At 44.4% G+C, this 11042-nt stretch overlaps 1 protein-coding gene across 1 annotated transcript; it reads right to left on the reverse strand.

The window, feature by feature from the left end:
- Window positions 1-1147: 1147 nt before the first annotated feature.
- On the reverse strand, window positions 1148-9311 carry LOC120909618 (leucine-rich repeat extensin-like protein 2). The gene is made up of 6 exons (XM_040321372.1): window positions 9277-9311; window positions 8986-9121; window positions 5642-5851; window positions 5386-5548; window positions 3313-3466; window positions 1148-2177 (listed from the first exon to the last, which is right to left on the reverse strand). The coding sequence occupies exons 2-6, from the start codon at window positions 9107-9109 to the stop codon at window positions 1536-1538; spliced, it is 1293 nt and encodes a 430-aa protein (XP_040177306.1). The 5' UTR covers window positions 9110-9121; window positions 9277-9311; the 3' UTR covers window positions 1148-1535.
- Window positions 9312-11042: the final 1731 nt, after the last annotated feature.

Here is an 11042-nt window from a genome sequence, read left to right on the forward strand (position 1 = left end):
TTTCATCCAAGTGAGGTTAGGCTTCTATTCTTTAAGAATGGATGTATAACCCCACATAGATGAAAAAGTGAGGGAAATGTTTTCTGCCATGTGAGGTAAGACTTCTATTGTCTGCAAATGAATGCATTACTCCACATGGGTAAAATAGTAATGTGTATTTTCATCCGTGTGAGGTAAGGCTTCTATTCTCTGTAAATGGACACAATACAGATGAAAAAGTGAGGTGTTTTTTTTCCACCATGTGAGGTAAAGTTTCAGTTCTCAGAGCATAGAAGCATTACCCCACACAAATGGAAAAGTGAAGTGTAGTTTTCATCCGTGTGAGGTAAGGCTGCCATTCTCTGAGAAAAAGGAACATTACTCCACATGGATAAATAAGGGAGGTGGATTTTTTTCAGCCATGTGAGGTAAGGCTGCCTGTGAATGCACACATTACCCCCACACATTTGGAAAAGTGAAGTGTCGTTTTCATCCGTGTGAGGTAAGGCTTCCATTCTCTGAGAAAAAGGAACATTACTCCACATGGATAAATAAGGGAGGTGGATTTTTTTCAGCCATGCGAGGTAAGGCTGCCTGTGAATGCACACATTACCCCACACAGATGGAAAAGTGAAGTGTAGTTTTCATCCGTGTGAGGTAAGGCTACCATTCTCTGAGAATAGTAACATTACTCCACATGGATAAAAAAAGCGAGGTGTATTTTTTCAGCCATTTGAGGTAAGGCTGCCTGTGAATGGACACATTACCCCTCACAGATGGAAAAAGTGAAGTGTAGTTTTCATCCGTGTGAGGTGAGGCTTCCATTCTCTGAAAAAAAGGAACATTACTCCACATGGATAAATAAGGGAGGTGGATTTTTTTCAGCCAATGCGAGGTAAGGCTGCCTGTGAATGCACACATTACCCCACACAAATGGAAAAGTGAAGTGTAGTTTTCATCCGTGTGAGGTAAGGCTTCCATTCTCTGAGAATAGTAACATTACTCCACACGGATAAAAAAAAGCGAGGTGCGGCTGATGCATTTCCTAGAACTGAAAAAAAAATTGACAAAAAGATGGATTTGCAGAATTATTTTTTTATTAACTGCATAATGTCGCGAACAGTATCAGCCAAACACACATTTATTGAATATTTTTTTTTAATGCGAGAATGCGATAAAGAAAAGTAGCCTCAACATTTGCCCAATGAAGCAACATAAGACACAAATATAGCCACCTGGATAGATGAGGGTTGATCAAAGAAATGAATGGGGGGGGGCCTCAGCTGACAGAATGTGGTAAACAGTGAAGGAAGGAGGAAGAACGTCCCTGTTCAGGCCAAACACACATTTATTGAATATTTTTTTTTAATGCGAGAAAGAAAAGTAGCCTCAACATTTGCCCAATGAAGCAACATAAGACACAAATATAGCCACCTGGATAGTTGAGGGTTGATCAAAGAAATGAATGGGGGGGGCCTCAGCTGACAGAATGTGGTAAACAGTGAAGGAAGGAGGAAGAACGTCCCTGTGAAAAATCGAACGGGGACTGGGATGGATTAACTGAAGTAGTGGGAAGGCCACGAGTCTGGTGAGAATGAGGAGGGGGCGTGCGGAGGAGCTGGGTTTTGGGGGTAGGGAACAGGGGGACCTGGCGTCGCAGAAGTCGCTGGGTATAGGGGTGGGCCTGCAGGAGCTGGGGTTTGCGGGTAGTGAGCGGGGGGACCTGGCGTTGCAGAAGTCGCTGGGTATAGAGGTGGACCTGCAGGAGCTGGGGTTTGGGGGTAGAGAGTAGGGGGACCTGGGGTCACAGAATTAACTGGGTATAGGGGTGGCCCTGGAGGAGCTGCAGACAGATATGAAGCAGGCGGAGCATACGTAAAGTGTGGCATTGGAAGCCCATTGCGTTGAGCGGACCTGCAGGCGATGACATATGCAACAATACCATCCTGGACCTGCATTTCATTCTCCCTGCTGAGGTCTGCCAGCAAATGATAGAGGTTCCGGCAGAAGACAGCCCTCTCATCGTTGGGATCTAGGAATGGATCTCTGTATGCAGGTTTACTGGGTGGTTGCCGCATTTCATCCAGCAGCTGTAAGATCCTGTCCTTGACTTTCGGGGGTCTCTCTCTCTCCCTCTGCCGCTGCTCACGTCTATAGGAACGCCCAAAAGTGCCCGAGCACTCCTTTGCCACAGCACCCTAAAGAGATGGAAAATTTCTTATAGACAATGGATACATGATAGACAGACTATGGAGATGAGAGAGAGATATACACTATATTACCAAAAGTATTGGGACACCTTTAAAAGTTTACATACTATTGATGTTAGACTGACTGGCCTGTAGATTCCAGGTATATATACTATATTGTCAAAAGTATTGGGACGCCTGCCTTTACACGCACATAAACTTTAGTGGCACCCCAGTCTTAGTCCATAGGGTTCAATATTGAGTGGGCCCACCCTTTGCAGCTATAACAGCTTCAGCTCTTCTGGGAAGGATGTCCACAAGGTTTAGGAGTGTGTCAATGGGAATGTTTGACCATTCTTCCAGAAGAGCATTTGTGAGGTCAGTCATTGAAGGCCTGGCTCGCAGCCTCCACTCTAATTCATTCCAAAGGTGTTCTATCGGGTTGAGGTCAGGACTGGGCTAGAGGGACTGAACCAGCAACGGCTTTTGGTAATATAGTGTATGTAAAGATGGAGCTTCCGTTGCCCGCATTCTCCACCAAAAAAAAAAGGGTGGAGCTTCCGTTGCCCGCATTCTCCACCAAAAAAAAAAAAAAAGATGGAGCTTCTGTTGCCCGCATTCTCCACCACAAAAAAAAAAGATGGAGCTTTCGTTGCCCGCATTCTCCACCACAAAAAAAAAAAGATGGAGCTTCCGTTGCCCGCATTCTCCACCACAAAAAAAAAGATGGAGCTTCCGTTGCCCGCATTCTCCACCACAAAAAAAAAAGATGGAGCTTCCGTTGCCCGCATTCTCCACCAAAAAAAAAAAAAGATGGAGCTTCTGTTGCCCGCATTCTCCACCAAAAAAAAAAAAAAGATGGAGCTTCTGTTGCCCGCATTCTCCACCACAAAAAAAAAAAAAAGATGTAGCTTTCGTTGCCCGCATTCTCCACCACAAAAAAAAAAAAAGATGTAGCTTCCGTTGCCCGCATTCTCCACCACAAAAAAAAAAGATGGAGCTTCAGTTGCCCACATTCTCCACCACAAAAAAAAAGATGGAGCTTCCGTTGCCCGCATTCTCCACCACAAAAAAAAAGATGGAGCTTCTGTTTCCCGTCTTTTGGTAATATAGTGTCGATAGATGGATAGATAGAGGTAAATACCTGACGAGGTGACACATCAATGTTGGTGGACTGTTGGGATCCCCTCGGTTTGGCGGGATAGGAGGTCGCCACCGGTGTTCTACCAGAAGTGGGCGGGTTGGGGGGCGTGGCCTCACTCTCATTCCCCGGTTTCTCCCTCTCACTTGCAGAGTTCCTATAGAGAGAAAACATTAGAAATGAGATCCGCAAAGAAGCGAATTCTTCTGCCGGTGGCTTTGTCCCGGCAATGTAAAGTCCTACTTGGATGTACACAGGATCACTTCCGTGACATCTGACCGGCCCCTGACCTCATTGTAGTAAGGTAAAAAGTACTATAGTACTCTAGACCAGCAGTCCCCAAACTGCGGCCCTTTGCTTGCCCTTATCTGGCCCTTGGGGCACTATTTCTCCCACCGACACCAATGATAGGATACCATTCTTCCTACGCAGTACACCTGTAAGGGGCCCGGAGGTCCCCAGGGGCCCTGATGGCAACCCCCTTTTTTTTATTATTTTTTTTTTAAATTTAGTTTTTTTCTGTAAGGGGCAAGGAGGTCTCCAGGGTCCCGGGGGGCAAGGCCCCTTTTTTTATATATATATATTTTTTGTTTTTGTTAAAGGGCCCAGAGGTCCCCAGGGCCCCAGATGGCAACCCCCCCCCTTTTTATATATATATATTTATTTATTAAAAAAAATATATATATATATATATATATATATATATATTTAAAAATATATATATATTTAAAAGAAAAAAAAAATTATTAAAAGGGCCCGGAGGTCCTTTTTTATATATATATATATATATATATATATATATATATATATATATATATATATATATATAAATATTTTATATATTTTTTTTCTTTCTTTTCTATTTTTATTAAAGGTCCCAGAGGTCCCCAGGATGGCTACCCCACAATTTTTTATAAATATATATATATATATATATATATATATATATTGTTGTAAGGGGCCCAGAGGTCCCCCCCCCGCAGTTCCGCCGCTTGATCGTTCTTATAGGCGGTGGGAGGTGACCTCCCACCGCCATCCGGTGCTTCTCCGGGCTCTCCCGTGCCATCGGGGGCCCGGAGAAAGAATCGTCCGGCTCCAGATGGAAAGCATAGAGATGACTGGTGACCAGATGGTCACCGGTCATCTCTATGACCGTCGGAGGCCAGGGCGCGATGTGATGACGTCACGCCCCGGTACCCGGAAGTAAACAAAGCCGTGATTGCGGCTAGTAAGCATGAGATCAGTGTTTTTTTTTTTCATGATCTCATGCTTTCCAGCCTGGAGGAGAGATATGGGGTCTTATTGACCCCGCCTCTCTCCATAAAGAGGACCTGTCACACACCATTCCTATTACAAGGGATGTTTACATTCCTTGTAATAGGAATAAAAGTGATAAAAAAAAAAAAATGTAGAAAAAAGTGTAAAAAATAAATAAATAATAATAATAAAAAAAAAAAAATGTAAAACGCCCCCGGTAGCTCACGCTCAGAAGCGCAAGTCCAGCCCACATATGTAAACGCCGTTCACATGTGAGGTATCACCGCCGCGTGCGTTAGAGCGAGAGCAATAATTCTAGCCCTAGACCTCCTCTAACTCTAAACTGGTAACCTGTAAAAAAAATTCGAAAGCGTCGCCTACGGAGATTTTTAAGTACCGAAGTTTGGCGCCATTCCATGAGTGTGCGCAATTTTAAAGCGTGACATGTTAGGTATCTATTTACTCGGCGTAACATCATCTTTCATATTATACAAAAAATTTGGGCTAACTTTACTGTTATTTTTTAATTCATGAAACCATTTTTTCCCCCCCCAAAAAAAGCCGTTTGATAAATTATTGCGCAAATACTGTGCGAGATAAAAAGTTGCAATGACCGCCATTTTATTCCCTAGGGTGTCTGCTAAAAAAAAACATATATAATGTTTGGGGGTTCTGAGTAATTTTCTAGCAAAAGAATGATGATTTGTGCATGTCGGAGAGGAGTGCCAGAATAGGCCCGGTATTGAGGTGGTCCCAGTCATAGCCAATCAGAGGCCATCACAGCAATCAGGTGACCAGGAAGAGGAACCTCCCACTTACTCTGTAGACTCCATTGCCTTTCGTAGGAAGGCGAGCTGTGCCGAAAACGGATGGGGTTTTATGCCACAGGATGGGGCTCCACTTCTGGCCGCCACCTTCTCCAAAGTGAGTTGGCGCCGCATCCGATCTCGCAGCGATTTCCACCGAATGCGGAGCGTTTTCTCTGGAAAAATATTAATAAGTCAATATTTCATGTACAAGATACTGGAAAGTGAACATGGACGGGGGGGGGTCATGGGGGGTCCACACTACTTACCCCTAATCTCCTTCTGCCGTCTACCCAGGTCATCCCAGTTCAAGGTCAGCGATTGGCATATTTCCTGCCATATTGACCTTTTTAGGACCCGATCCAGGTATCGTGGGTGGGCAAAGTCCCACAGTTCAGGGTGCTTCTCTACTGCGGCAATGAGCTCCGACTGGGACGCGTCCTTAGTCGTGATAAGAGGAACACAACTCCGGTAACTTCCTGTAAAGACAAGAATTCATGGATTGTCATTTTACCAGTTAAAAACGAAAACTTTTTGTGGACCACTAAAGTCGATTTACGCGTTTCGGCGCATTTGAGTGGAGATTATGCTGAAATGCTCCTCTCAGGATGCACTTTTAGTAGTTTTTTTTTTCTTCCCTGCCTGTAAACGTTCCTCTTCAAATATGCCTGTACATGCCTATGTGTGGATACATGGCCACACAGGCAAATATCCATCTGTAAGGAGGTAATTCTTTCTAATGACCACATGTGTCAGGAGCATTCTTTCTAAACCAGGGTTCCATGGAACCCTAGGTGTTCTCCAGAGGTTTCTTGGGCAATGAGAAACTTCTCAGATAAGTTCCAACTGACACCATTGATCTTTTTAGCCATCTGTAAGGAGGTCATTTTTCCCAACGACCACAAGCGTAGGGAGAATTCTTCCTCAACCAGGTTTCCATGGAACTCTAGGGTTCCTCCAGACGTTGCTAGGGGTTCCTTGAGCAATTCTTGCCTCTCAGATAAGATCCCCTTCAAGTCAGTTATGAAGGGGAACCTCCACTCTGGGTTTCTGGTCCTTCATTAACATTTGTAGCAAACCCTCATCTAGGACAAGGGTCTGGTATAGATGAAGGGAATTCCTAAAGACCACATGTGTAAGGGGCATTCTTTCTAAACCACGGTTCCATGGAACCCTAGGTGTTCTTCAGAAGTTGCTAAGGGCTCCTTGGGCGATGAGCAACGTCTGCCTCTCAAATAAGTTCCCACTGACACCATTGATCTTTTGTTTTTAACAAGAAATACCACCATTGATCTTTTTAGCTATTTGTAAGGAGGTCATTTTTCCCAATGACCAAAAGCGTAAGGAGCATTCTTCCTCAACCAGGGTTCCATGGAATCCTGGATGAACTCTAGAAGTTGCTAAGGGGTTCATTGGGCGATGAGCAACTTCTGCCCCTCAGATAAGTTCCCACTGACACCAGGATAAGGGTCTGGTATAGATGAAGGGAATTCCTAAAGACCACATGTGTAAGGGGCATTCTTTCTAAACCACGGTTCCATGGAACCCTAGGCGTCCTCCAGAAGTTGCTAGGGGTTCCTTGGGTGATGAGCAACTTCTGCCTCTCAAATAAGTTCCCACTGACCTTTTGTTTTTAACAAGAAATACCACCATTGATCTTTTTAGCTATTTGTAAGGAGGTAATTTTTCCCAATGACCAAAAGCGTAAGGAGCATTCTTCCTCAACCAGGGTTCCATGGAATCCTAGAGTTCATCCAGAAGTTGCTAGGGGTTCCTTGGGCGATGAGCAACTTATGCCCCTCAGATAAGTTCCCACTGACACCAGGATAAGGGTCTGGTATAGATGAAGGGAATTCCTAAAGACCACATGTGTAAGGGGCATTATTTCTAAACCACGGTTCCATGAAACCCTAGGTGTCCACCAGAAGTTGCTAGGGGTTCCTTGGGCGACGAGCAACTTCTGCCTCTCAGATAAGTTCTCACTGACACCATTGATCTTTTTTTTTAACAAGAATTACCACCATTGATCTTTTTAGCTATCTGTAAGGGGGTAATTCTTCACAATGACCACAACTGTAAGGAGCATTCTTCCTCAACCAGGGTTCCTCCAGAGGTTTCCAGGGGTTCCTTGAGCAATGAGCAATTTTTGCCTCTCGGATAAGATCCCCTTCAAGTCAGTTATGAAGGGGAACCTCCACTCTGGGTTTCTGGTTCTGCATTAACATTTGTAGCAAACCCTCATCTAGGATAAGGGTCTGGTATAGATGAAGGGAATTCCTAAAGGGGCATTCTTTCTAAACCACGGTTCCATGGAACCCTAGGTGTTCTCCAGAAGTTGCAAGGGGTTCCTTGGGCGATGAGCAACTTCTGCCTCTCATATAAGTTCCCACTGACACCATTGATCTTTTTAGCTATTTGTAAGGAGGTAATTTTTCCCAATGACCTCAAGTGTAAGGAGCATTCTTCCTCAACCAGGGTTCCATGGAATCCTAGAGTTCCTCCAGAAGTTGCTAGGGGTTCATTGGGCGATGAGCAACTTCCGCCTCTCAGATAAGTTCTCACTGACACCATTGATCTTTTTAGCTATCTGTAAAGGGGTAATTCTTCCCAATGACCACAAGTATAAGGAGCATTGTTCCTCAACAGGGTTCCATGGAACTCTAGGGTGCCTCCAGAGATTGCTAAGGGTTCCTTGAGCAATTCCTGCCTCTCAGATCCCCTTCAAATCAGTTATGAAGGTGAACCCTACTCTGGGTTTCTGGTCCTTGAGTGAGTGAAAAACGTATATAGCGCAACACATGCAAACTGAATCGCCTCTGGGCGCTTAGTATCCATTCCCTGAGTAAACTTTTTGATCTCAAAAGAGAGGTTTTGATCTTTCTTCTGAAGGTCAAGTGGTTCACCTCCAATCGGATGGTGGTTGGTAGAGCGTTCCACAGTCTAGGTCCTTGGACTGCAAATCTTTATTCTCCTTTGGACTTGTATCTGGCTTTGGGTATCTGGAGTAGATTTTGGTTGGTGGATCGCAGAACGCGATTGGGTTTGTGAGCTTTTAGTTTTTCGCATAGATATTGGGGGGCGTTTCCTTGGATACACGTATGCGTTAGGCAGAGTGCTTTGAAAGTGATTCTGTCTTTTACTGGCAGCCAATGAAGGGCTCTCAGTGAAGGTGAGATTGATTCCCATGTTTTTTTGCCGGTCACTAATCGAGCGGACGTATTTTGAACGACTTGCAGACGAGTGATTTGGTATTTGGGGAGTCCTAGATAGAGGGCATTTGCATAGTCAAGTCTGGAGTTGATAATTGTTCCCACCACGACTGCTATGTCTTCTTTCGGGATAAAGGGCGTGAGTCTGCGTAGTAGGCGCAGCAGATGGTGGGATCCGCTGACTACTGACCCTATTTGTGCATCCATTGTCCTTCATTAACATTTGTAGCAAACCCTCATCTAGGAGAAGGGTCTGGTGTTAATAAAAGGAATTCCTCACGGCTTTGTTCACAAAAAAGTACAAAGGGGGTGAGAACTGTATTTTTGTTCGGCTCATCAATACTCTGGACCAATCAGTGAGCAGTAACAGAGCAGATATAAGAGAAGAATATATTATGGGTCACCTGTGCTGATCTCTGTAGGAGTGTCCTCCTCTATGAATGTCCTCATCATTCCAGCCTCCTCCATATATTGCTGATCATCCCCCACATAGATCTCTTCTACTTCACCCTCGACTTTCAGGTTCATCAGATCTTCACCCTAAACCAACAGAATGGCAGAAAATAACATCTGTAACATAGAAGTATTTATGATGTGAGATCACATAGAAAATATCATCTTGTAGAGTCCACACATCGTCTCCACATGTCAGAGTGTTCAATCACTTTATGTTCCCGACCCTCAACTCCACCTACCTGATGATGGTGGGGGATGGTGTGATCTTCCTGTGTGGAATCCCCGGAATACAGAGGACGGGGGCATCTCTCTGGTGGGTTTCTGTCACTAGGTGGCTCCATCATATCCGTGGATTCTTCTGAAAACTCCTCCATCACACCATACTCCTCATCCTCCTCTTTTAGCTCACCTTTAACCTCAACTTTAGAATCTCTCAAGTTTCCACTCTGAATATATAATAAAAATTACATCAATGGTAACAATGCAGATAATGTACAGATCCTAATGATACTATCAGTGATTGTTCCTCATCTACCTGATGATGGCGGGGGATGGTGTGACCTTCCTGTGTGGAATCCCGGGAATACAGAGGACGGGGACATCTCTCTGGTGGGTTCCTGGTATTAGGTGGCTCCATCATATCCTTGTGTCCGTCTGAAAACTCCTCCATCTGACCATACTCCTCATCCTCCGTTTTATACTCTTCTTTAACAACAATTTTATAATTTCCGACTTTTCCACTCTGAATATATAATAAAACATTCATTATAATAAACATGTTTGTGTATAAATCATAACTACCAATAATTGTTCCTCATCTACCTGATGATGGTGGGGGATGGTGTGACCTTCCTGTGTGGAATCCCGGGAATACAGAGGACGGGGACATCTCTCTGGTGGGTTCCCATTACTGGATCCATCTGTAGGAAACACACACACTGACTGAATACATTGTTTCTATGTGTTTATCAGATGATGGGGGATCTAGGTGGACCCTCTGTACTGCTCTCTCCTTTACAATAAAGTCTCCTCTTACCCGGTGATGTGAGGGGCGGCTGATTCTCCATCATGGCGTCCTTGTAGAGATCCTTGTGTCCTTCTAAAAACTCCCACTCCTCCATGGAACGGAATGGCCGGTATATGTTGTTCAGATGTTTCGCTTTTCCCACCAATTACCTTCGTAGTCTTTCCTAAAGGATTATATAACTGTTATTAGGTGTGGGGATGGGTGGGGAAGTCATTTAGATGTGGATTTTGTTATGTTTGTCTTGTCGTTTGTCTATTCTATATATATGTGTGTATCATCATCTGCTGGAGATAAAAGACGTCACAGTGACTATGGAGGAAGAGGACGGACATGACGGGGTTACTGGGTGTAAATAAAACATAAAAATCGTATTACCTCCTCTCCTGCCACTTTCAGCAATGTCTTCTCTCTACTTCTTCCCAACTCACCTCTCACCCGGAACTTCCTGTCTGTACCTGACATCATTTCCTGTTTACCATAAATTTTCCCGTCTCAGTGACAGGATTGCCATCTTGTGGTGCTCAGAGGAACTGCAGTCGCGAGAGACGTCTCATTGTGTAAACTTTGGACCAGATTCACAAAGCACTTACGTCGACGTATAACAAGTTACGCCGACGTAAGTGCAAATGTGCGCCGTCGTATCTGTGCGCTAGACCCACAAACAGATATGCGCCTAAAACCAGGCTACACCCCGCCGATAGGGTTGCCACCTCATCCCTTTAAAACAGAACACATATTAATTACACAGGTTCTGTGGCTAATTAAGGTGGTAATTAGACTCATTTGGTGTCTTACCTGCATTAAATTAGCCTCAGAACCTGTGTAATTAATATGTGTTCTGTTTTAAAGGGATGAGGTGGCAACCCTAGTAGCTTGCTTACGCTGATGTAGAGTGGGCGCACATTTAGGCTGGGAGCATGGTGCCGCTCCCATTGATTAGCCATTCAAACATGCAAATGAGGGAAATACTGCGATTCA

This window comes from Rana temporaria, chromosome 8, assembly GCF_905171775.1.
Source record: "Rana temporaria chromosome 8, aRanTem1.1, whole genome shotgun sequence".
Lineage (NCBI taxonomy): Eukaryota > Metazoa > Chordata > Amphibia > Anura > Ranidae > Rana > Rana temporaria.